This window comes from Solanum pennellii, chromosome 3, assembly GCF_001406875.1.
Source record: "Solanum pennellii chromosome 3, SPENNV200".
NCBI classification, from domain to species: domain Eukaryota; kingdom Viridiplantae; phylum Streptophyta; class Magnoliopsida; order Solanales; family Solanaceae; genus Solanum; species Solanum pennellii.
The window spans coordinates 74,719,675-74,747,025 of NC_028639.1; the positions used below are offsets into that span (position 1 = coordinate 74,719,675).

General features: G+C 34.1%; 4 protein-coding genes across 8 annotated transcripts; 1 reads left to right on the forward strand and 3 right to left on the reverse strand.

Moving 5' to 3' along the window:
• Positions 1-463: 463 nt before the first annotated feature.
• LOC107012239 (exocyst complex component EXO70A1) lies at positions 464-3,735 on the forward strand. 2 transcript variants are annotated; one of them, XM_015212025.2, is made up of 2 exons: positions 464-2,662; positions 3,340-3,735. In XM_015212025.2, exon 1 carries the CDS (start codon positions 622-624, stop codon positions 2,446-2,448), a length of 1,827 nt encoding a protein of 608 aa, XP_015067511.1. In that variant the 5' UTR covers positions 464-621; the 3' UTR covers positions 2,449-2,662; positions 3,340-3,735. The 2 variants fall into 2 exon arrangements, with proteins under 2 accessions (XP_015067511.1, XP_015067512.1); XM_015212026.2 differs by having other exon boundaries at positions 464-2,629; positions 3,340-3,712.
• Positions 3,736-4,150: 415 nt separating this feature from the next.
• On the reverse strand, positions 4,151-8,359 carry LOC107015492 (transmembrane protein 87A-like). Its single transcript, XM_015215783.2, has 5 exons — positions 7,990-8,359; positions 6,035-6,953; positions 5,559-5,654; positions 4,829-4,965; positions 4,151-4,523 (listed from the first exon to the last, which is right to left on the reverse strand). The coding sequence occupies exons 1-5, from the start codon at positions 8,208-8,210 to the stop codon at positions 4,355-4,357; spliced, it is 1,542 nt and encodes a 513-aa protein (XP_015071269.1). The 5' UTR covers positions 8,211-8,359; the 3' UTR covers positions 4,151-4,354.
• Positions 8,360-9,224: 865 nt separating this feature from the next.
• Positions 9,225-14,023, reverse strand: LOC107012410 (sm-like protein LSM1B). Its single transcript, XM_015212250.2, has 5 exons — positions 13,603-14,023; positions 10,702-10,770; positions 10,507-10,622; positions 10,351-10,413; positions 9,225-9,621 (listed from the first exon to the last, which is right to left on the reverse strand). Exons 1-5 carry the CDS (start codon positions 13,661-13,663, stop codon positions 9,544-9,546), a joined length of 387 nt encoding a protein of 128 aa, XP_015067736.1. The 5' UTR covers positions 13,664-14,023; the 3' UTR covers positions 9,225-9,543.
• A 1,440-nt stretch (positions 14,024-15,463) lies between these two features.
• Positions 15,464-21,783, reverse strand: LOC107014660 (von Willebrand factor A domain-containing protein DDB_G0292028). 4 transcript variants are annotated; one of them, XM_027915549.1, is made up of 13 exons: positions 21,156-21,783; positions 20,112-20,264; positions 19,797-20,009; positions 19,626-19,715; positions 19,382-19,498; positions 18,732-19,001; positions 18,171-18,363; positions 18,006-18,083; positions 17,536-17,636; positions 17,117-17,287; positions 16,741-16,815; positions 16,435-16,542; positions 15,464-15,953 (listed from the first exon to the last, which is right to left on the reverse strand). In XM_027915549.1, the coding sequence occupies exons 1-13, from the start codon at positions 21,534-21,536 to the stop codon at positions 15,648-15,650; spliced, it is 2,256 nt and encodes a 751-aa protein (XP_027771350.1). In that variant the 5' UTR covers positions 21,537-21,783; the 3' UTR covers positions 15,464-15,647. The 4 variants fall into 4 exon arrangements, with proteins under 4 accessions (XP_027771350.1, XP_027771348.1, XP_015070153.1 ...); XM_027915547.1 differs by having other exon boundaries at positions 15,464-15,965; positions 21,156-21,779; XM_015214667.2 differs by having other exon boundaries at positions 15,464-15,965; positions 18,171-18,327; positions 21,156-21,773.
• Positions 21,784-27,351: the final 5,568 nt, after the last annotated feature.

The following is a 27,351-nucleotide window of genomic DNA, read 5'->3' on the forward strand; positions in this document are numbered from 1 at the left end:
TGCAAGTTTTTCGACCTATTAACTGTTTCTAGCTACTCTGTATTGGTGAATTTTTGTTTTAGATATTTCAATATTTTATAAAGTATATTTAATTTATCAATTAATTGAAATATAATACTTGATCATTTTGCTTATGAACATGCATAAATATATTATAATTATTAATCATTTAGTCACTTAATTATCGAGGTATAATATGCAGCTTAGATATTATTACCCACAATCGACAATAAAATAGTTACAAAAGTATTTCTTATATATAAAATATATAAAGGCAAAAAATATAGTAATTTTTAGTTAATGGAAGATTATATGTTATTGAATATTACTATCATAAATTTATTAGTAATATAATAATTGAAGGACCAAATGTGTTATTATACGAAGATGAGTTGAGAAATAGTGATAACAGTACAGTAATTAATCAATCTTAATACTATATTATTGTTACTGCAGAAATTGATTAATTAATTAATTCAATATGTAAAATTTATCGGCTTCCATTTTTTGATTCTTCAGTTTTCTTCATCTTTATAATTCTCTGCATCTTCTTCACCAAAAAGCTCGAATCCTTTTTTTGCTTTTTACCAGATTCTGAATTTCAAATTTGGATTCTTATCGATGGAAGCACCAGAGAACGACGCCGTAGCGTTCGAGTCAGCTGAGAAGATAATTCTCCGGTGGGATTCTACGGTGTCGGAAGAAGCTAGAGAGAAAATGATATTTGACGCCGATCGTTACGAGATCAATCGGTATTTGCACGCCGTCGATGAAATCCAACGGTCAATGGAGTCCACAACACTCTCCGACGACCAAGATAAAGCTAATAGTGCGATCCAGATCGCCATGGCTCGGCTTGAGGATGAGTTTCGTAGCATACTTGTTGCTCACACAAATGCAATCGAGGCTGATTCGTTAACTGACCCTAGTCCTTCTCCAGTCCACTCCGGCGAATTCCAGTTGCCTGTGGAAGACTACCATGATACCCCTACCGACGATGATTCATTCACCAAAGAGTTGGAACATCAAGAGAGTAGCAGCAGTAGCTATCGATCTACTAGCAGTATCCGCGAAGTTGATCTCATGCCGCCCGTAGCAATATATGATCTCCGGAGTATCGCCGAGCGAATGATTTCCGCTGGATATCTCCGGGAGTGTATTCAGGTCTACGGTAGTGTACGGAAGTCCGCTGTGGAGTCGAGCTTCCGCAAGCTTGGAATAGAGAAACTCAGCATCGGAGATATCCAGAGACTTGATTGGGAGACTTTGGAAACAAAGATCCGCAGATGGATACGAGCTGCCAAAGTATGCGTTCGCATACTCTTCGCTAGCGAGAAGAAACTCTGTGAGCAAATCTTCGAGGGTTTGGGCACGGTGACTGATGATGCTTGCTTTATGGAGACTATTAAAGGACCAGCTATACAGCTATTCAATTTCGCTGAAGCCATTAGCATCAGCAGGCGATCGCCTGAGAAGTTGTTTAAGATATTGGATCTTCATGACGCTTTATCTGATTTACTTCCTGATGTTGAGATTGTTTTCGAGTCAAAATCTTCAGAATCAATCAGAGTTCAGGCAGTAGAGATATTGTCTAGGTTAGGGGAGGCTGCTAGAGGGATACTGTCGGAATTTGAGAATGCTGTACTCCGTGAACCTTCGAAGGTCCCTGTTCCAGGAGGGACAATTCATCCCTTAACTAGGTATGTCATGAACTATATAAGTCTAATTTCGGACTATAAGAAGACATTGGGTGATTTGATTGTTTCACAGCCATCGACGGGATCAAGGTATTCAAGTGATCCTAACACCCCTGATATGGACTTTGCGGACCTAGACGGGCTGACACCATTGGCGCTTCATTTGATTTGGATTATTGTCATTTTGCAGTTCAATTTGGAAGGTAAGTCTAAGCACTATAGAGATACCTCTTTAGCTCATTTATTCATGATGAACAATGTCCATTATATTGTTCATAAGACTAAAGGGTCACCTGAGTTGGGGGAAATGATTGTAGATGATTTCTTGAGAAAATTAACGGGGAAATTTAGACAAGCTGCTACCAGTTACCAGAGAGCAACCTGGGTGAGGGTTTTGCATTGTTTGAGAGATGAGGGACTACATGTGAGTGGCAGTTTTTCATCGGGGGTGTCAAAGAGTGCATTGAGAGAGCGTTTCAAGACGTTCAACGCCTTGTTTGAAGAGGTGCACAGGACTCAGTCCACATGGTTGATACCAGATACACAGCTCAGGGAGGAGCTGCGCATTTCCATAGCCGAAAAGTTGATTCCTGCCTATAGATCATTTCTTGGACGATTCAGGAGCCATATAGAAAGCGGAAGGCATCCAGAAAACTATATCAAGTATACTGTGGAGGACCTAGAGAATGCTGTCTTAGATTTCTTTGAGGGGTACGCTGTGTCACAGCACCTAAGAAGAAGATCTCAGTGAAAGAATATTAGTTTCAACAGTTAGTTCTTTAGGCCATTCTTTGAATTTTTTTCATGGAGTTATTCAGGGGCTCAGGTTATGGCATTCTGGTGTTTCTCGAGTTTCTACTTCCATTTGTAGTATTCCAGGGTGATTGGCTGCTGAAAACTTCAGGAAGATCAACTGTTATCAATCAAGAAGGGTCAGTGCCTCCTGCCTCTGGATGCTCTGCCCTGTAAGCATGTTGTTGTTGTATTTCTTCCATACTTCTAGACTTCATTTCACTTTGTCCATATCTGAACTGTTGTGTTGATTACTTTATTGAAATTTTATCATTATCATGATTTTGTTAACTTGAGTCCAGAATTTAGTTTAGCTTGGATGACTTCTACACTGCTACGATATTGTTCTTTGGAATATCTTCTTGTAAGTTTATTTTAAATCAAGAATGTAACAGATTTCCTACAACGGCAAGGGCCTTAGTAGGTGACAATAAATAAATAAATAAAACGATGATCTTGTGATTGTAAAGACTTGAAATTACCAATTGTTGCTTACTACTGTCTTCTTATTGTTTTTTAAGTCTCTGCCTCTCCCAGAAATGAAACAATTGTCCGTGGATTTTTAAATTTTACACTGGAAATTCGTGGGGCATTACTAATTATCTCACTGTTTGATGTATGACTATGCTTATTCCTTGGAGTGTTTGTTGTTAGTTTGTACTTATTTTGTTTTCTCAGCTAAGAGGACTGGTGCAGTGGTGCTTCTTTAGCTATCTAGGGTAAAAGCTACTAATTAGTTCTGTCGACATGATTTTCTCAATCATGGAATGCTTGATCTGGACATGTATCATGAAAGTTGTTCTTGTAAACTAGAAATTGAACTCCATGTTTGTTACACACTGTCATGTAGAAGTGGCTAATCTGTGGTTACAAGCACAAGGAGCATCCGATTTAGTGCAGCAGATTCATGCAATCGTTGTTGTTTATCCTCCAAATATATCACCTCAACAGGCCTTCTAGTTGAAACTCTGAAGTGTGCTGCATCTGATGGTCAGAACTTACAAGGAGGGCCTTCCAATGTCACACATCTTTTTGCTACCTCTTCACTTACCAGTCACCATGTACTCCCTGTTTGTGTATTCTCAAATGTGGTAATCTGTGTCCAAAGTAGACATCACCCTCTATTTCTTACCTAAAAATGTAGAATATTTACTGACCAAGATGTTCAATTACTAATCTGTTTAAATACCATTTGTAGATTTGATTACCACACTTGCATAAAATCCATGTTTCTGTTTTTTTTCTACTTTAGCTGGTGTTGCCACTGTAAAGTACTTCTTAAAATAGCCCCTTTTCCCATATATAAGGAGTTACTAAGAAAAACTCTTCAAACTAATAATTCTTGTGCCGTGCTTGTTCTTCTTTCTCAACAGAAGATAGGAAGATTGAGTGTGGAATGTGGATTTTGACTTGGATATAAAGTGATAGACGACCTAATTTGTGTCTTTTTCAACCCAGGGAAACTAAATCTTTACAGTTGGTGTGAGGCTTCATCTGCCAATCCATCTATTTGACGTCTATTCCTACTTTTCAATTCTCGTGGGTCCTTATTTTTCTATTTAGATAAAGAGCCTATGTGTTCCATTATTGAATGAGCTCCAAGGGTCACAATGGGGACCCAAGGGAAAAAAAAAAAGAAAAAAAGGAAGACCAGCTTTTAGTATGGAGAGAGATCACATAAGATTAATGAACATTACTTCTAAAAAAACAACACTTACAAATTTGTTTTACCTAAAAGACACCTCCTGATTAACATTCGTACTTTTTTATACAGACAACACAGATAACATGATTCTAAAAACAATTTACTCAGTCTGACGGGTACCTTTCTTTAACGTACTGTAAAAAAGTTTGTGTGTCTTGCTTTACTCGGTCTTGTCTTCTACAACTTCACCATTAGATAGTTCGCTGTTGCCCAATGTTGGCCTCACTTCAGGTTGGCTTCTAACATCCTTTGGCAGCAGAGGGGACGGCTTTATGAGCGTTAATGTAGCGTCCTTATCGAACTCTTCACCATCATCAGAGTAGGCATATCTGTTATGTAAGCATTTAAAACAAACCAGTGAGAGTTGAGATTCTCGTCTGAGAAAAGACTGGCTATTATTGTAAATAAGACTTGCTATTATAAGATTTTGACTTCTTATAGTGATGAAAATAGAAAGAAGCTATGAGATGTTTGAACAAGAATGGTTCGGGAAATACAAGTTTGAGAGTTTGCATTTAAACACAAGATATAAAGTGCAGATATGATGAAATTATAAGAGAACTAGAAGGGTTAGAATAGTGAAAACTCTGTAAAATGAATGTACACTCGCAATAAGGTGGAAGCTGGGTAGTACCTCATAGAGTTTTGAGATGGTGCCCAAAGAACGCAGATGATGCAAAGGAGAGAGAAAGATAGCACTTGCCAGAAGGCAGGAATAATCCAGGCATTTCGCCATCGCTCATTGTACACATCAGTGGACTTGAAGTACAGCTGCCAAAAGGGGTGAAAATGGTTAATGCATTGTGCTTCAATACATTATCAGGAACAGTTGAGAAAATTATGAACCCTATGTCTGATGTAGTTGGATGAATATAAGATACGATCATGCTCAATTTCCAGAAGGTGCCTTTTCTCTTGAAGGTAATAATACATGGAGTGCCACAACCCAAGTCGAACCTGAATTGAGTTGTGAGGCAAATGACAAACCAAGAATCACTTGTTGAAGGTCCTTTCTTGACTAGTAAAAAGAAGTGACCTAGAACATATGAAAATGAATAACAGAATGATTGCAAAACATTAAAAAGGCCTAATTATGCTTCTGCTTCCTGTATTATTGGAAATTTAAGTCCTCTCTCCAGAAAATTGGATTGCAGGCCAAATTTGGTGGATTATATATGTTCCTTTTTTTGGTGTTAAGTCATTCTGCTAAAGTAATCATGTCACGTCAAGCAGACCAGTCGACAATAAGGTCCCTATAACCACTTCCCTTTATTAACTCAGATTCTTCAAACAGGCAACAAAGATACTTGACAGAAGTTACTAAAATGAAGAACCAGCCACATCATGTAGGAATTGAAAATTACCTCATAGCACGTCCATCCAACAGATACAACAACAGTGACAGCCAATGCATTTGTGAACTTGCGATAAATGTCTAATTTGGCCAACAACCTTCTAGCCTGTCAGATCCCAAATCCAGCAACTGAATTAGCACTAATGGAGCCTAAATTGAATTATACTAATAACTGAATGACGTCATATCATGATCGACTCCAGCCCCAACGCCCTAAGATAAGGGAAGGAAAAGGCTTCCTTTATTGCAAGAATTAGGCACTACAACCAACAAAAAGATACCAGTACACCTTTCCGAATGAACTTCATGATTAATGTAATATGTAACACATATAGTGGCTTAGGTTATTAGTCACAAGTGTAATAAGATCTCTGCTCATGAAAGTAAGACCTGAGGCAAGTAAGAAGTAAAGAAACTAAAACATTCTCTAACTAGCAATCCGCAAACAAATGAAATCACAGTGAGTAAAAGAAGCCAACAATCTACCTGAAGCTTATTCACAGTTGCCGACAAGGAGGTGAATATCCAAACGATAAAGAAAGCATCCAAGAATGCCACAGGAAGTACAAAAAACAACCTTGCTTTTCCTGAGAAATCACTGACAGCACCAACATTTTCTACCAGTTCAAGCACTTCAGAAGCCAAAAAGAATGTTCCTCCAAGCAAAAGGACCTTTGATGTGAGACCACCCAGAGTAGGTCTAACGACACCATAGCCCATAGAGACTATCAGAATGACCAAACGTGCAACTGTGCGCTTTACTGTACCAAATGTCACAGCCCATACAGTGGTACCAGTGGGCCTGACACCAGTTTCATTGAATTCAGCATAGTCGAAGTACCAAAAGGCCATTTCAAGCATGCCCAATGTTATAACGAGTGTAATACAATTTTGTAAAGGAATAACTTCTCTCCAGAATCTTGCATACTGCGAAAACCAAAAGATCCCTAGTAACACGAATGCAAGAGACATGTACCCATAGAAGTTCATAAGGGGAGCCATTCTACCAGGTAGGTAACCAGTAGGATTCTTCCATATGGTTTTCCCTTCAACAGTTATTTCCTTAAGATTTGGCTCACAGTGAATAAAATACACGTTATACATCCCAGTTTTTGTAATGGGGATTGATCTCGACTGCAGTGCTACATCAACTTCATCAATGCTGAATGAGGCACTAAAAACTTTAGGCCATCCGGGATTACTAGCAGATGGGCGGTGAATTATTTGCCCTTGTGTACAAACTCCAAGTTTTGCAAGATCCGCTGTGCAACAAATAGCTCTTTGGCCACCATAAGCAGAGCCCCCAATTAACTCTCGATCATCCACCTCAAAAACAATTGCATGAATTGGGTCTGAGCTGAAGTTTGAGAATTCCTTTGGCCTCCGAAATACAATCTTTTCAAACCTGTTGAAAATGTGACGTCAGAAATTTATAGACTCTTACGCATAAAACTGGGAAAACACATGAATGACAACACTGATTTCCAGAGTCTGAAATGAATTAGAAAATGCATAAGAATGAGCCCATTAAATTCCATGGAGCATGACTTTTAAATAAAAAAACACGAAAGTTAATCGAAATACAACGTTGGATCAAATGTATGAATCCTCTTAATCCATATGACTCTATTCAGCCCAAACTAAGTAAAAACTACTTAATACTGTGAGAAAGCAAAATTCAGTTTTATCTTCTTTCACCCAACTATGGATTTCATACATAAGCTTCACATCAACAAAAATAATTTGACCTTAATGGTTGAACTATGGTTGCTTTTAGCGGCAGAAATTGAAGGAAGACAGCTTTAATAGTAGTGCTAAAACTTTTTGGCTTTTGGTAGTAGATCACATAAGACTTGGAGAACTTTACTAACTAGGTAACTTGATGGTTGAGTTAGTTATGTTTTTAGCAGCCGAACTAAAAAAAACAATTTAGCTTCAATCATAGCAGTACATTAAGGCATTCGCTGATGAATCACATTCAACTTAGAGAATCCTACTAACTAGGCTCCTTTTGGCAGATTTTGAAGCCAAAACTTGAAAAATTGAATTTTGTGAAATTTTAGATATTTGGAACTTTTAGTTGTGCGGGAACATGCATTTTACTTGGAAAAAATTGAAGAATAATGAGTGTACGTCCTAAAAACTGCACTGAGCCCCTTTTTTTCGTGAACTTGAAAATATTTGACCATCTGATTTCCAATATATAATAAAATTTCATGGTTAAACAAGATAACCGAAGATAAATTTTCAAAAACTACTCACAAAATTATAATTGAGCAGAACAACAGTAGTAGCTTTACTAAGTTAATTTAAAAAGACAAATATTCAACCTAAACAAGTAGAATGATACCGTCAATAATTAACAATTCTCAGAGCAGATCTCGAACTATTTCATCTTAAATCGTACCAAAAAATTGACTGGAGAGAGAGAGTAAAATTACCGAATGAAGGAGTCGGTGTTAGAAGAATAGGAAGGAGATTCAGTGAGGTTAGGAACAGAGGAGTAAATTCCTTCGCTACCTCCGTGAACCACAAATGCATTGCCCTTGCTCACGAATTTCTCCACATTGTAATCATGCACTGAAGCTTCAGTCGTCTGGAACAGCCATAACCAGAGTAGAAATAGTAATCCTGAAGCTCCAATTGACTTGAACGACAGCATTTGCCGAATTGAGAGATCAGCGCAGTGAGTGAAAGAGTAGCAGATCTGCTGTTGCTCAAGTAGCAGCAATACCGGAGTGATGGAGAGAGGAGATTGGACCCACTGGCGACTACGTTTCACTAGTAAATACTCGTTTACTTGAGTAAACGAAACTTGTGTAATGTGTACGCCCAGCAAACTATTTGTTTATTGCTCACTTACATTTAAATAGAAAAAATGCAAAACATGTAATGTAATATTTTAAATATTTTTAGTTTACAATTAAAAATTATACATTTTAAATTTTTATATTAAAATGTTGGAAATAACATATAATCGTGTTATTTCTCCAGTGATTCTTTGAATACTATTGTTTTAAAATAACATTATAATATAGTATAAGATTTAATTTTATATGTGAATAACTGAAACGTTTAACTTAAAAGTAAGGTGCATGAAAAAAAAATAAAGGTGAAGAATTTATTTTTTTATAAAAAAAAACACCTAGCTCAACCTCATCCATTCCAGAATGTTTTCGGTTGAGTGACAAGTTATTATGTAATGAATTAGTAATATGTAAATTAAATTTAATTACGACAAGGAATAATAATTTGAAAATTTGTAATGTATAGCAAATTTATACCTCCTGAATTGTAGCCGCTTCAGATTTTCACTGTCGGTGTTAAAGTGAATACTAATTGTCACTCCATTTTTCCACGTACCTCAGAATTGATGATATGGATCCACCAAGTCGTTGTCGGTGCAGTGCTTTTTCTTCAGTTTGCACTTGCTGGCAATAAGTACGGCAGATTTATAGTATATATACTGAGAAGAAGTAAATTTCTTGCACACCTCCCCTAGTGTACTACTACAATTCCACTTTCTTCTAATGTTGTCAAACACTAGTTTTTCATCTTGACAACTCTATTTTGCTAAATTAAGACGGGGCCAAACATGCACCTTTTTTTTTTTCATTCCAATTATTTTCAATCAGTAAAAACCATAAACATACCTAAAAATAAAGAGGGTAAGATCTGAGCAACGCGCTTGATTCATGTTGAATAAGAAAAGGACATTGGAAAAAGCAAATACCGGAAACTCCCATTTCACAGCATATACAGAGTCTAACATAAAACTACAATTCCTCCAGACTAGCATAAAAGACAGGAAATGGAACAACTCAACACTTGTTTCACCATTCACCATGTCTAACACCAGTAACCTTTACTCAAACATCATAAAAGAAACACATGTTACAAATGAACACAGAAAATCCCAAGAGAAAACGAACACCACGCAGCAACTGCGATAATATTTGCAGAAGACATGGAATTATCTTAAACAACAGTAAACCTTAATCCATATCAAGAAACTCCATCCTCTTCCTCATTGAGCCTTTAAGATCTGTAGAGTCCCTTTCTGCTTTCTGTGCCTGATGGATGGATGGATGCATACATTATATGAATTAGAAACAAATTAAAAGTCTCAATAAAAAATATATACACATCATATAAAGTGGTCCGGCTCCTCAACTCCATAATGTGTACTAGTCTTACACTAAATACTAACATCTCGTATCTATGACTAAATAAATCGGTGAACCATCAACCAACGGTTAACCTCAAGTTAATCATGATTTTGCACTTGAAGAATAGATTTATAAACAAGAAAAATCGAAATGTTATCTCTTTAGAAAGAATATGAAAACATGCGCACATAAAGATACAAGTCATACACAAAGACACATTCTATTAACGAAGATTACTGTTTGTTTCTTCATCTTTATAATTTCTCTCTCTGTGTTAAAGGAAAAAAAGCTAGCTACATACTGTATTTCGTGTACAAGCTTATCCTTCTATTTTTGACAAAGGGTTAATCTCATTGTTAAAGGGGCATGTAAAGCTTAACCTTTTTGCAACTTCATACCTTCAGCTATATCTTTTCCACTCCCCACCACCATTTATCAAAAAATAACTTTTCATCCCTAAATGTCCAAAACTTTGCAAAACACCTACAGCTTTTTTTCCTTCTGACTATTCATTCACCAATTTATAGTCTTTCCAATAAAAGTTGCCCCACACCCCAAACTTCACAAGTCATGCACTTGCAACAAGTTCATTAAGCATCTGAAAGAGTGAAACTAATAATAACAGGATCTTACCCTTCTTATCTCAGCTTCTGAAACACGTGTCATATGGGGAGGAAGCTCCTCCTTATCCACGTCCTGACAAATAATTACAACATTATATTAGCCGAAGGATATACAATTATGGGGATAGCACAGAACTTTTGTATTGAGAGAGAAATCAAGACATACCAGTTCACCAATTAACACAACATTTTCCCCACGTATAATATAGAGACCTAATGGGATATCACAATATAGATCACCAACAATAGCACGCTCACATGCACTTTCAAGAACAGCATTAGCTACAAACAACAGGTGGAATTTTTGTCAGGTGGTTAACCACGGCCGTGAAATAGAAAGTAATAAAAGGAGAAAACCTACCAAATTGGTCAAAAGAACGAAGTATTCCTAAAAGCTTTCGCCCATCTCGCAACAGCACAAGAAGTTTCTCTGTGAGGGATAATAAGTCGAGTCAGAAAAGCAAGAAATAGATCCAGTAAATCAATAAACAGGTTTAGTTATTGCTATCAATCTAATAGCACGTGGACTTATATATAAGAAAAAGTAGTGCCCCAATTATTTCTTTTAGTACCAGGCACCCCACGTATTATAGCATTAGCTCCTATCAGAGGCGAATCTAGGATTTGAAGGTTGCGGGTGCCACTGCATTTAATGTAAACTTAGTGATGGACATTAAATTTGGGCATACACTCATCCAATTCAGTCCATTTTGAGCTAATATGGATTGATTCACGAATATTTTGGTACACAAATAAGTATATGATTATCTAATCAAAATGAATTTTATACGATTCAACCAAATTCTGCTGCAAAATAAGAATATGTACAAGAAAACTAAAAAATTTTGAATACGCCATCGCACCCCTCCTTAATCATAAGATACTTAAATGATAAATCATGATAACCAACAAAAAGAAGCTAATAAACTAGCACAAAACGACCCTTGCCTCTATTGCTTTCGTTTAAAAGATTGAGAAACGAATAATTAAAAAAAATTGGTAAAGAGAAACGAAGACTAAAATTCAATAGACAAAATGTACTTTGAAGGGATAAAGGGGGAAAAAGAATAAAATCATATCCACTTAAATATTTGGACATTTTGAAGAAAAAAAGAAGAAGAAATAATTAAGATAAATAAACTAATAGATGGGTGGCAAAGGAAGAAGAGTTTAAATACGAAAATAAAAACTATAAAGCAAACAAATAAAGAAAGAAAGAAGAGAAGTAAAGGAAAAGGCAAAAAGGGAAGAAAAAAGAAGAAGAAGAAAAAGAAGAAGAAGAACACAAATTGTATTTCAGGGTATTCAAACCAGTGTTGGGTGTGGCAGCCTGTCAGTTGACCAACTGATCAGCAGTCAGTATGCTATTGTGGGTGCCAACCTTTATAATACTCGCTACAATTCCTATATATATATATATCAAGCACCACTGTAACGCATTAACTAATTGCTCAAGGACGGAAATAACTAATTCTTCAGTTTACAGGAACATGCCTCTTCGGTAGAATAAGTAGTATCATAGCTTCCTCTAGAAGGAAATAGTGACCACATATACCCATAATAATTGTGGTTTCTATCATTCACGCAGCCAAGACAAGAACACAGGAGCATCCGAAGAAAGGGTGAAACTCATTTTTTTATAACGGTAGATTCCACGCCAGCTTGCTCTCACCTCAGCTACTCAACTAGGTACTTTCTACTACCTCCCACCAGTAAACCATTGGATAACTATGCTCAGTTGCTCGCAGAGACTTAACTAGAAGGGTAAAAATCACCTAATATTTTTTGTTTCTATTGGATTTTGAACCTTGGCCTCCAAGGTCTGCACATACTTCATTGACCTAATCACACCCTAGGGTGCAAAAAAACAATTTGTGAACCATGTATTTTCTACAATTTGCACAAATGTCAAGATAACAGCAAGACTTACTAAGAAAGTTGATTTTGCTGAATAAGGTAGGCTTTCAAGCGCAAGCCTTTGTATAATTGAGTGCTTGAATGCACCTTTAATTCTCAGGAAAAAAAAAAGAAAAAGTGGTACTCAAGCACTCAAATATACAAGTGACTTGGGCTTGGCAGCAACTTTCTTTTATCATTAAGGCTTTCATTTTGAGTTGTCACTAGAAGGAAACACAAACAATTATTGTGGCTCTTTGACCCCTGCAGCAGTAGAAAAGATCTATTCCGCCTTAAAAGAAGGAAGCACTCCTCTTCCCTCGCAATATATGAATTCAGTGAAAAATCAGCACTTTAGTCATTATGGAGTATACATCGGACATCTCCCATAAAGCACGTCTACAGGGAACGCAACATGGTTGCAGTTGGCTTAGCAAAAAAAGGTTCAGATTTATTTTTTTTATGACAAGAGAAACCCGCAGCAGCGTAGCGTAAAGGGTCAAACCTCCGCTACTATGCAATAGCTCGCAAACCACATAGGAGAGGTAACCCGCACTAGGCAAGCCCGGTGCGTCAAGCTCGACCCAAAAGGTAAACCCCTCGCTTTAGCTTGTAAGGGGTTTCGAACTTGAGACCTCCAACATGGAAGTCCCAAGCCCAAACTACTGGGCCACCCAGAAGGATAACAAGGTTCAGATTTAGACTTGTAAAGGCTTAAAATAGTTGATTTTTCCTCCTTTTGTGTTAACAACTTTTGAGAAAATCTACCAGTGGTACAAATAAGATATACTCCATTGGTTTCAATTTATTTGTCTTAATTTTAAAAAAGAATCTCTTTTCTTTTTTGGCGACTCCTTAATTCTATTTTTCCACGTGCCATGTTTAATACTACACGATTAAAGGACATTATGGTACATTCTACGTATCTTTAGTTAAAGATTACAACATTCAAAAATCTTTTTACTTCTCCAAACTTCAAGTCAAAAAGAGACGAACAAATTGAAGCTGAAATTTATCTTTTGAACCCAAAAAAGATGTGCACTTTCAACTTTTTCTCATAATGCAACCAACATCTTCTAGGTATTCTCTCTCCCCATACATGAAAAAACATTTACATCTCAATTTTAAACTAATGTACTATGATCAGAATTCAGGAATCAACGCAAGATTACTAGATACAAACAGACAACCATAAGTGTTCAATTAAAATAAATATGAGGAAACAATCCAATACCAAACAGCCCAAAAGAACCTCGGAAGTATAGCAAGACTAGATTTTGAACACCAAAACTACTAGAGATAATAGCACTTAACATATAAAGCTTTCTTTAACATATAATTTATAAAGAAATGAAGAAAAACTCACTGTCAAGATAACTTGCAAGAGAAGTGGAGGTATAGATATCTTCTGGACTTGCCCAAGACATTGATTTGCTTTCAGTTTAACGCTTTCGGTATCCCAAAAATCACCGAAACTTCTTGAGATTTCAATTCAATTTGCATTGGCAGATCCGATTACCCGCTTTACAGTGCCCTAACAAAAGCTTCGCCGCTTCACTGAGAACACATAAACTAAAATCCTAATTCTAGCGCTAAATCAAGAAATAGAAAAACTCCAAAGCCCTAAATCTGAGAGAAGTTTGAAAAAAAAAAGAATTTGTTGACTTTTGGTTGCTCAGATCGGGAGGAACCCTAAATTCGGCCTATCCCCAAAATTTTGGGGGAGTCATACGCTTTACTGCTCTTTCCGATTCTTATTATTGAGAACTACCCGGCCTACTTTTGTAAATTTATTTATAGTTCACCCCTTTAAAATTTTTGGGCTCTCTCTTACTTCTTGCTTCTTTTTTTATTTTCCGGTTAAGATTGATAGTTTTTGCAATCATCTATCAAAATTTAATATATCTATATAAACTAAACTTTTTTAGCAAAGGAGTGTTACTTAGTATCTCTCGAACAAGGATAGCTCCTCCGCCCCTCGTCAAACAACATGATAGGCTACAAAGGGATATTTGATCTTTAACTTGATTTCTGTTATCGATTAAGAACTTTAACAATTATCAAAATTTGACATGTTTATACAACGTAATTTTCATATAAAGGGGATTCATTGAACACCCCTCGGACAAGAGTAGCTTCGCCCTTGGTCACAACAGTGTGGTACACAAAAGGAATATTTGATCTTAACTTACTTTCTATTGTAATGTGTCATCGTGAAAGAATTGTTATTTTTCAATATTAGGGTATAAAATAAAATGATGACGGAGTTAATGAATTTACTTACGTTTAAAGTAACGTGAAGTCAAATCAACGAAGTGAGTCGCCAAGCCGCAAGCGACAAAGAGGTAAATTCTCAGACTGAAGAAGCAGTGGTTACCATTGCTGAAGTCCACTTTTCCTTTGACGACAAAGAAAGTTACAGTAGCTTATTTCATTTGAAAGTCGATTTTTCAACCAAATCCCATACGTGCGGGTCTCCCCGCATACGGCTCCCGCCATTCGAGGTGGCCCAGCCCAGATCCATGTCATATACATTTTTTTTTTTTGGATTTTAACTGATACTTGAAAGTGGAAATGTACTTAGAAAAAATATAAGGAAATATAAAATTTTAAAATATAAGGGAATATAAAAATTTAAATATTGATATAGATATAATTACTAGTTGCCTAGACAAGAAGTTATTGGATATTTCTTTCCAAATTAATCGTTTGCATTTAGAAATAAGCTAATGTTGGTGAATGAGATATATCTTTTTATTAAATTAAAAAAAAAATACACAAACATGAAACTATGCTGATCTGCATTATGAACTATATTCACACATTTCACCATGGATGAAAACATGACAATTGGTATAAAAGAAAGATTTTCAGTGTTATCTTTTCTGACATGTAGATATATATAACAGATACAATGTCAATTATATAAGTTAAAATCGATAGAGAGATTATAATGACTCGTAAGTGAATGCTCTCAAGCTTCCATATTTTATTTCCTCTAAATTCTATTACAAGAAGTTCATAAGTGAGTGCTCTAAAGCTTTCTCTAAATTCTATTACAAGAAGTTCACTGCAGCATCTAGAATACAATTAGAGGCGAACCCAGGATTTGAAGACTTTCAAAAATAGGCTTAAGTGGGATTCCAACCCTGGTATAGATATTGGTAACTCTAGCTTTTACCAATTGCACTAAGGCACTTCTATGCTTTTTATGGGTGCACTGTTACTTATATCTTAATTTTTACCAGTTTTTCAAAATAGATATACATATATACATATGATTTTTTCAAAAATTACCGGGTGCACGTGCACCCCACCGTATGGTGTGGGTCCACGTCTGAATACAACTATACATATAAGTAGTGTGACAGTCTAACCATATTTAATTTCTGATACATCTGTGGTAATATATTAGCCACAGTCTCCACATACTTCACAACAAAAACTAATACACTCAAAACAAGCGAGCGCTGTACAGATTTGTGCTAACGTCACAGCACATTGATCACTAACCCGAGAGCAGAACTGTATGAAACACATGCAACAGCAAAAGTCACATAGTTTGCCACATAAGTTTGAAGCAGCGGCAAATACCATTTCTGATGTTTCATGCAACTTAGGTTCTGCTGCTTCCACAGGAAGATTGTCTGCAGTTGCCTTCAAGTTCCCAAAACCAACACCGAGTGCGCGAAGGTATATGATCTTCTTGACATTCAACTGATCAGAGGCCTTCCATCAATCAATACGAGAGCTTTTATTTTCATTAACAAATTCCGCTTGTAAGCTTAAAAGAGTGCATTACTGTTGTTTAAACAAATGTATTCTTGAAGTTCCACAAGCATAAGAATGCTACAGTTTATTTATACACTAGTATATGTCTAGATATAATTACCTCATACATGTCAATATAAACTTTATGAATCAGACGTAATTTTATGCACTTATCTACGTTATACCAATACATTTAATGTACAAAGTAGATCTCCCGAGCATTGTACAAAGACTCTAATCCTTAGACTCCAAATTTGTATTTGGTATGCATGTTTTGCATACAAATGCACAAATTTTACTTTAACGAAGTGATGCACGCGAATAAAAAATGACAGAAGATGGATAGTGTTAAAACCTCATCAGATGATTTTCTCTAATTTTAAAGACAGTTAACCTAGTACATTGACAAACCAACCAAACCGCATACCTCATCTACTGTCTCTAATTTAGACGTCTGCTTCTCCTTCAAATTTTCAACCAAAATCAAGTTGGTGTACTCTGAAGGCACCCCAGTTTGCAAGCTCAATTTTGCAACCTAGAAGCAGATATATAGTTTAAGTGAGCATAATTACCATAAAGAAAAAATAATCATCATTTTCAGTCGTAGTGCAAGGGACTGGCGTATAACGAATATAATATAAATCTCTTAATGTTATAAAGATTTGCAATCACGCGATTATGTATGGAACTTCTTTATGCAGCACTATAAGAATTAAGATTCATTAGAACAGACCATCTCCTCTAGTTGCTTGCTTCCGGAAAACCAGGCATTCCCAGTTATTGTTTCAATTTGTCTCTTTGCAAAAACCTGCATAAAGGGAACAAGCATAAGTTCTAATGGTAGAAGAGTGCAGATTTCTACTTTTCCAGCAAGGTTCATGTAAGCATGCACAGACCAAAAAAAATACAAACGTGATATCTGTTTGATTAATACGGGGAATAAGAATGCTAGATAGTTCATAGAATCAACCTGTAGAGAAAACGCGTAGAACAGAATCCAGGTAAAGATGGAGCACCACATACACACAGTACTTTTTCTTTAACTTTCTCCTCAGCATAAGTAAATCAAATTAACATTTCAGTAAGGAATACAAGATGAAAGACCTTACTCTTTCCAAAGGAAGATCCTTTGCTTTTTGTACTTTGACATTGACCACAAAACTGCTCAAATCTGCTAGCGTGCCACTAACTTTAACGGAACCAGGGCAGGTCCCGATGAATCTGCCAGAGACAATCAGTGGTCTTGAAGACAACAGGTCCGGCAGATAACATGGATATAGCTGCAATAAGAACATTGATTACAACTGTCAGACAAGCAGAGGAAAATAAAAATAAAGGCACATATTACACTTTATATCATAACTATACATGGAAAAAGAAAAATAATTAAGCAGTGTATCATTTAGTGGAAGTTTTATGAAGCCGTGATATTTTGGAAGGCAACAATGGGGTATATTCAGCTACTTATACTGCTTTGTACATCCTCATCTCTACTCAGAATACATAAGGAATCTGAAGGTGTATATACCTCAAATGAATCAAGACTTTCCAGAGCTTCGATTTTCAGGTCTGCGAGAATAACCGATGATATGCCATTAAGTAGTCTTTCCAGCCGAGAACTGATTGAATCTGACCATGGAAATTGATGTGAAGAACTAAAATCATAACTCGCAATTCAAACTTCTGCCAATCTGATGTGGTGTTAAATAGAAGTTAAATAATACTCTAATAACTTTTTCGGCTTTGGAAAATATGAAAGTAATCCCATTCATAGTGATTTCCATTCTAAAGTGTGTTATCCTAGATAGAGAGTAAAAAACTGAAATGTAAAATAAGTCTATGAATGGCTTTTTTTACAACAGTTCAGTAACCATCAGAGAGTTTCTGAATAGGTTGTTGAAACTTGGGCAGAAAAATAAATTCTTACAAGCTACATGCACTTAATTGCATCGTATTAAACAGAAATACTAAGATGCATAATTGTTAAATTAAGCGCACCTAAATCATATGCAGCATCGTAGTAACCTCTTCCGATTTGAGCAAGCATTTGCAAGAAGTAGTGATTACAGTATAAACCTGAGAGACATAAATATAGTATTGAAAATCGCTATTGAAGCATGGGAGAGAAGTGTCATTAAAAATGTCAAAGAAAAACAAACGCACCAATGCCGAAGGTCGAAATTCGCGGAGAACTCAAACCGCTCTTCATCAACCTCCCTCTCAAGGCTTCACAAATTTCTCTTTCATCTCCAACAGACCCGTCGGTAATTAGAAAAACAAGAGGAATTGAATCACCATTTTTCGATAGCATCTCTATTGCCTGACTTGGATGAATTTGCAAGGACAGATTATGAGGCTTAGGTAAATGCGCCAAAAAAAAAGTGAAATCAACATAATGCTGCATTTTCTTTTGCCAAGTAAATCAACATAATAATACATGGCTGGTGCAACTAAAAATTGGAAAATAGAAGGAATAGAACGGTCAAATAGTTAGAGCTAATCAACATAATGATGCATCACACTCACATGAACTAGTTATTCAATTTATCACATGTATCTTCTACACATAATTATAGTTCAAAAGAACAGAAATGTTTTGTCACTGAGTTTAGAAGGACCAAAACAGAAGTTCTACTTAATTTTGCTTTCCACACGATACTTGTCTTTGGAAAATAATAAGCAGCATCATACCAGTCCACAGTAAAGAAAAGTAACATTTCTAACCTGGTTCAGAGGCAGTGAAATGTCAGTACTTCCCTCAGCTACGAAATTTTGGTCAATCCACTGAGTTGCTTTTCCAATTGACTCCTTCCCTGACGGCATCATGGATGATGAGAACAATAAGCTTTTCCCGTTGAAAGCTATGATGTTAAAAGTATCTGCTGGACTGAGTTTAGAGAGGGCAGCCAGTAGTGCAGACTTAACATTCTCAAGTGGCCTCCCTTGCATGCTCGCACTTATATCAACAACATATACCACTTCCTTCCTGAAAACCTAAAAATCAACAAAAGGGAGTACATATGCCATTTAAGTACCTAAGAGAGATAACAAACAGGTAAACAAATTCAAAAGTTGCATTCGTATATTGACAATTTGACATATGCAAAAGTAAACATAAATTGATTATAAGGCAGTTTAGATGTCCAATAAAGCATAGATTTCAAAAGCTGCATTCGTATATTGACAATTATCGCCTATTTTTCTTATTTGGCAGGCTTAACCTGGTTCGACTGGATCTTAGCTTAATATGTATGACAACATCAAGAACAACACTAAGTTGAACATGTGTAGTCTAACAAGGATCACAGGTTAAAATTACATTTTGATCAAAATCTGGATAGCATTCAAGCCATTAAGTAACAAGGCTAACAAACCTTCATTGCATTGACAGCCGGTGGGTATAGATTGAAGCAAAACATTTCTCTCTGATCAACATCAAGCATAGACACAGAGTTCAGGAGCACACTCCCAAGGATCTCACTTGAATGAACCTAAAGATATTATGCAACTATAAGTGACGATTTCTGAAGCTCATCAAAATAAACAATGAAGAAAAATAAATGATCAATAAAAACAAAGAGTACTTCATAAAGCAGGTCCAACCGGAAGTGGTCTTACTTTGTAGGAGAAACTGAAGTCATCCATTGACCATGCCCGAACTTCACTCTCATATAAAAATCCTAAAGTACCAACCAAACGTCTTGTTTCCTGGGAAGAATAACGAAAAGGGTTTAAAAAAAAAGTTATCAATTGTTATATTCATGACTAGATAGGTTAAAAAATGTTCACCTTTAAAGGATGACTGCAACTTCCGCATATGATCTCTTTCCCCATACCAGAGTTCACGTTCAACCGAATCCTCTCTTTCTTGCACAATAGTTTTGCAATTGGATTGACATACCACGGGAAACTGAAAGGTATACTCAAGGAAAATTGACCATCTTGATACAGTATTTTCTGTGACCAACTGACTTTAACGGAGAGAATAGAACCTCCAGCAACCTTGAAAGATCCAAAAGTAGACAAATATAGCCCCTTTCTTGAAACTCAACAGGAATGAAGAAAAGATAGATAATCGATTTGGTAGTGTGAGATGGTAGTCACCTGAGGGACCTTTAATGTGTATATCCGGCGATTTAGTAAGAAGCCATCTTTAGCATTGGCTACTAAACCGGCATCTTTGGTATCGTTTGATTCAATCAATAAGGTGGAATACGATCTTGATGGTGTTTCAATCTCCACACCTAGAACTGAACCCTGTGTTAGACAAATGATAGTATTTTAAGAACAACAGAATGACAAACATCGTATGCTACACTAATCAAAACTTAAACTATACAGTCAAATGCTTATATCATATATTTGTTTAGTTTGTTTTAATGACATGTCTAGGTCAAGTAAACATTTGGAATGACATAAATATTAAATCAGTTGGGAGGACACAAATATTTCGTATATTGGAAAGGTAAGGGTATGGAGATGTAAAATTTCCACAGCTATATATAAGTTGCCACCTTCCAATTATCCATATAAGGATATGCCATTCTTTTTCTTTGACTCTTTCTCTCCGTTACTTCAATGCCTATAATTCGGAGTATGACAGAGTAATCTTGTTGATAGGCCAGCTTATTCAGCGCAGACATGATTCTGACCAATGAGGAAATTAACTTGTTTACTTTAGGCCATCAAGAAATCTCAGACAACTAAAAGTCTACAAACCTTCCAACTGATGTGTGCATATCAAAAGAGAAAATGTGGGGTATTGTTGTCTGTCTGCTTTTTGTTCCTTTCTTTTGAGTACGAATTAATGCAAATATACAATCGAAGAACCATTTTTTGCTACAAATGTTAGCTTAAGAAAAGAAAGACGGAAAAAACATAATTACTACTAATATTCTTTAAATGCTCGTCTCTCCATGATATAGTTCACTATGTTGAGATTTGAACTTGGCAAATACGAATTTTGAAGCCCTTCAACCACTGAGCCATCTCAATCAACCTCTAGTCTTATGTTTAAGAGATAAAGGAGAAGTGACCCAAATAGCCGTCCAGAGAACTGATTAAACTAAAATATCAGTATTATTTGTATGACAGTAGAAAAAGTAAACAGTAAATCTGTGAGCGGCTATTCAGATAGAGAAACAAAACCTGCTCTCCCATTGGTACAGCGATTCGACAATCGCAATATCGACTAGAAGCAATACAGTGCACACGCCAAGTTCCGTTGACCGTTACAAAAGCAGTATCCATATAACAATCAACCTCCATCGCGATCCCCTGCATGTCAAGCGGAATCAACGCCGGCGGATCACAACGGCCGTGAACATACGGTTGATAGCTCGGAATATCAGGATTATCCACCATCGCTGGGTCCCTAACGACGGCGTACACCATAGGTGCCGTCGGCAAGTTATTAATCTCAGATGATTTTTTCTCCATTACAAGTGGCTTCGGCGGATTTTTACCGTAGTAAATCCGTTTAGTTAACTGAAGCCCCATATCTACCGACGATGCAAACTCATCCGCCATACTTTCCGGCGAGCAGAAAAACAGAGGAAATAAACAGAATCAGATGAAGCAGCTAGAAAATGTAGTGTTGTAGTGCATTAATGGAGATAGAGATACGTGGAAGATTGAAAGATGAAATGAATCTTCTTGTCAGGTCTCTATTATGAATTATGAATTACACAAATAATTACGGTAAAGGAAACAGGACGACTTGATTAAGACATATGGAATCGTTGTGGTCAACTTTAAGACGACAAGTTAAGCATGTTCACTAATTAGGATAGACTTTAGCATATTATATTGTAATAGACTAATAGGTTCAAACATAAAAAATATTTTAATATATTTATCGTATCTTTAAATTAAAAAAAATTATTAAAAAAAATCATGATGGCACATAGATGTACAAGGAGAAATAATATTAAAAATGAAGATATCAGAATAAGATAGGAATGGTTTCTATGGTGGACAAGTTGAGAGAAGTAATGTTGAGTTGGTATGGCAGATGAAGAGGAATAATAATACCTAAGTGAGGAGGTGAGAGAAGTTGAAAATAATAAGCATATATAAAAAAAAGTATATATCATAAAGGTGATTTGACAAGACATAACACAACGAAGACATCATAACCTTAGATATGATGTTTAAAATCGGAATCAGGATAGCAAATTAATTGGTCATTAACGATTCTGTTACTTTCCCTGCTAATAGACTTGGTAATCATACTCAAACCTTTTCTTTTGTTGTCCTTGTTGTTCTTTCCTTTGTATATTGTTTATTGCTCCTTCATTTCAGTGTTGTTACTCTTTTCCTCTCTCAAATTCCCTTTTCAGACTTTTGGATATTCTTTATTTTAAGCACCAAATCTATCAAAAATGACTTTATGAAATTGAGCTTTTATTATAAAATTACGCTAAATCCCTTATTAATACTGTAGAGATAAAATACCCCATTCTCAATCTTTAGAGTATGGGCTTGTATTTATATAAATAAATTTAAATATTATATTCTTAAAATTTTACACGTGATTTATATTTTTATTTTAAAAAAAGTATTTAATTACTGCATTATTTCATATTGGTTTCTCTGACTGAAATTAATTTTTCCCAACAACCAGACGACTAATGAGTAAAATATTCCAAAATATCTTTTAAGAAATAAAATATTGTTTGGGTGACTTAGAATTACAAGCAAAGGACAAGCAACTCTTTTGCTGTTATTGAATGGACAAACTGCTCTAATTTACTATTTCCTCTCTAATTATTTCTTCGCTTTTTTTTTGTAATCATTCTAATTATTTATTTATTTGATAAATTAAGAAAAGATTAATTTTTTTATTATATCCTCATTTAATTACTTTAAAAAGATAAAAAAAAAAATTAAAATATTAATTTTTTAATTTATTTACTTCATAATTAATAAAAATAAAATAATAAATTTTTTATATTAATTATTATTTTTTTAACCTAGATAATAATTCAAAAGTTAATAAATAATTAGAGATACAGTAATTTCGTGAAAGAACACTTTATAGACATGTAATTAAAATAAATATATTCCTCGTGTCAAATAAAGATCGATCTACAACACTCAATAATTGGTGCCACTTTTTCACCTACCCAAAATTAATTGCGCAAATTGTGATATCATGTTGGTCAGTGGTGAATATAAATAACTATTTTTGTATAAATAATGACGTTATATATTTGAATATTTTGTTATTATTATATCAAGTAATTGTTATACACTTAATATTTCATGTTTGGATTACAGTTAATTGTTTATTTGTTATTATATAAAGAAACAAAAACTCATTTCCCCATGAAATTTATGTTATAAAAGAATAAAAAAAATTTAAAATTAAAATATATTCATCTTTTATTAATTAAAAAGCTTAAATCTAACACATTATTAATATATCATAGTATATATGTTTTTATAACTATCGAGTTTAATTTCCTGTCTTTTTGTTGGCAATATGACGCTTGAGTATTACTATACTTTTTAGTCATTTTTTTATTTAAAAAGAATAATATTTTTTTTAAGTAACTCTGTCATTTAATTTTTTACAACATGTTTAATATTATAAAATTATATATTTAATATATTCACGTATCTTTAATTTGAAATCAAAAAAATTTAAATATTTTTTTCTTTTTACTTTCTTAAATTTCATCTAAATTAATATCAGATAACAATTTAAAATAAAGACAGTAACTTTATAGTGATATGCTGATATAATAATGATTTGTTGTTACAAATGAACTTATGTTTTATAAAAATAGAACATGAAAACTTTATTACAATTGTGAAAATTAAAGTTTTCATAATGAAGAACAAGATACATGGAAAATTAAATATTAGTGGGCACAAATACAGTAGGATCGATTGGGACTTTGCCTATGAGCTATGACTAAAAATAGGATCTTGTGGGACTAACCTATCACTAACGTTTGTCTTTCTTTCTGTAATATAAAACAAAGTACTTTTTATTTTTATTTTTTGAAAAAACTGAATTAACTTAATTAAGAAAAAAAGTATAGGTCATTCGATGAAAAGAACATCGACGCTGAAATTTACTGTGCCAGATATAATCCAGAAATATCGGACTCTCAACAAAATAAATATCTGAAAACAACAAATGTACGTATTAATGAATGCATCAAATCATCATAATTCATATATAGTAAGAAAAAGAGAGGTGAACAAGCAGAAAATAGATTGAATAAAAATAAATAAAATATTTAACTAATTCATTTTTAATATAAATAATATATTATTTATGGCTTTAGAAATAATTAAGTGAGACATACACTAAAAACTGTTATAGATTCATTTAATTATGAATGTTTTCTTTTTATCAACAATCTAATGTAATATATATATATATATATTTGATCTCTATATATTAAATTTAAGTCTTAAAATCTACTAACGCATTTGGTTTAAGATGGTTAATGGAAGGTTTGTAAATTCCATAAAATTAGAAAAATATTCACGCTTATAAAAGACACACTTGAAAAGATAAATAAAATTCTTTACTTTATACTTTTCATTACCACATTTTATCTTCCTTTCTTATTTGATATTCTTGTATTTTTCTCTCATTTTTTTAAAAAAATTGATTAAGCTTAAATTGTTAAAAACGAAAAAGAAACATGAAAAATTAACAAGCATACAAATAGGTATTTCTATCCAATATTCATATTACTCATCTGAATAATATTCTTCTAGTGGATAATATGATTCGATATTTGTTTATTTCTTTTTCTATTTTTTAAAAAAGTCCACTATCCTAATTCCTATTCATATCCATCGAGCCAGGATGACTCATTTTCTCGTTTCCTTTCGTTTTAATTATAATTTCAGCATGCAATTTATTGCTTTTAGTGAACTATTGAAGGCGACCAAAGATATCGGTTTTAGGTGGATACGAATTTAGCGAGTTCAAATAGTGTAACGAGTTAGAAGTTTTCATCAATTTTAATAGGCATAGTATTGCAAGTAAATAGAACAAAAAATTTAGCCTTTCTTTCTATTAGAATCACGAGCTTTCTGTGGTTGGTTCTAAGGAGAGAACCTTGCTGGTTACTTGCATATCCCCCGCGTCCTTACATGGTCTGCTCGTTCTTTGAGTCCTGCTTCTCCCTTTCCCCTTTCCCTATTTCTCAGGCCTATAGAATATAGCCAAGTGGTAAGACATAAATTTTGACACCGACATATAAAGTTCGAATTATCTTGCTTTTTGTAGTTTATTTTTTAAAAAATGTCAATTTCTTTTTACGGTATATAACTATTTGATTAATATTTACACATTATATATTTAAAAATTATAAAATTTTAAAAATTATTTTTTATTTTTTAAACTCGCTATAGAATCTAAATAAGACAAATAAATCCGCATTAAGAAAGTAACTCACTCATTGTCAAATTTAAACCGAACAAATAGATTCACATAAAAATAATAACTTACTCATTATTAAATTTAAATAAGACAAATAAATTCAGACAGTAGATATTTTAACCACCCTAATCACCAGTGAAGGTCAAGTTGACATCAGAAAAAAAAAAGATAAAAATTTAACAACGTGTAACAATGGAAGTTGGGGGTGGAGAAAAAGAAAAAAAAATAGAGGTGATGGAGAGTGGGACACATAGTTATCAATTTGTTTGTGTAATTGATTAATAATAAGAGTGGTGGTAGTTGAAAATTAAAATCATGTGATATCATGGTGCCTAATTTTTTGATTTGATAAGAGTAGAAATCAAAATTATTGGAGTGGGGGGCCTATTGTATAATTATAGTATGTTCCCATTATAATAAAACTAAACATAACGTATGACGAGGGAGAAACACTCATACAAGGAGTAGGTATATATTGACCCATTGAAATTAATTATTTGTCCTATATTTTCATGTGAGATGATCAATCATATAAATCCTAGGATAAATTTAGATGTTAGATCAATAGTCCTCCTACTATGTAAAACAATTTTTTGAAATTTTTATCTGGGTTTATTTTTTGATGGAATGTTAATATAAATTGTTATTGGGCTAGTATCGTGTAAGGTTTATATTTCAAATGTTTAATTTATATTTTAATAAATATTTAAAGTTCAATGTATAATATTTATTTAGCAGGTTCTAAACAAATTATTATAATACTTCTTGCTTTTGTGAATTATCGGATTAAAAATAATCAACCTACATCACGAGGATATAAAATCTAAAGTTCAAAATTAATTTTTCTTGGCTGTGTCTGAAGTCACAAGATATGATAGTGATTCAACACAATTATAGCCTTTTCTTTAATAAAAAAATCTAAAGATCATGATCAAGATTTTGTGTATTAAAAAATTCAATATGATACACTATAAAAGTCTTATAATTACATAAATATTATGATATAATTATTTTGAAAAAGTTCAAAAATTTTATAATAAGTTGACATAAGTAAAAAAGTATTCATATATTTCATTGTCAATAAAAATAATAAAATTAGAGAGTAAAATATATTCGTCAACTAGTCATAGGAGCAAAGAAAATCAATGGGGCCTGAAAATCAAGGGCTCAAGTCCATCTAGCTTCTTCCTTCTTTTTTTTTTTCCACCAAAAAATGCGATATTTTAATTCATTATAGACAATAATATGTCCAAAAAAGGATCGTTTACAATCCAGCTGTAATTGCAACATTTGACATTTGGACCACAAATGACTTTTTAACCCTCCGAAATTAACCCAACTCTACATATTGGCCATTGATATATTAATTTAAATGTCTTATTTTGATCGCATATGAAATTTAAAAAATAAAGAACAAATTTTGAATTTGATGATTCAAATTAAAAATGTACATAATCTTTTTAATCTCCTGGTTTTAAACCGAGAGAGTAACATTTGCCCAAACCATGACAAAGGGAAAAAAAGTGAAGAAAATGATAATAAGATTGAGGTAATATTATAATCTCATGTGACCAACTGACTTTAATGAACCTATTCTCTCCCTATTCTCCGATACACGAGATATATCTAGATATTTTAGGATGTATTTAAATTTTACCAAATTTTATAGACTTTTTATAATTTCAAAAAGAGTAAATATAAGATGTAATTAGCTTTTAACATTGTAAATTTATGTAATTAAATTCCTTTTCTTAATTTTTTTTTATCAACGGTGTAAAAGTGGGTACTTGAACATTTCTTCCGACCCAGTTGATGATCCACTTAAGTTGGGCTTTATTCCATCTGAGAAGAAGTAGGTACGGCCCACTTTAAGTAGGGACTTAGGCTCGTTATTCGGAGGTTTCCTCCACACCATTTTAAACCTTCATTTTA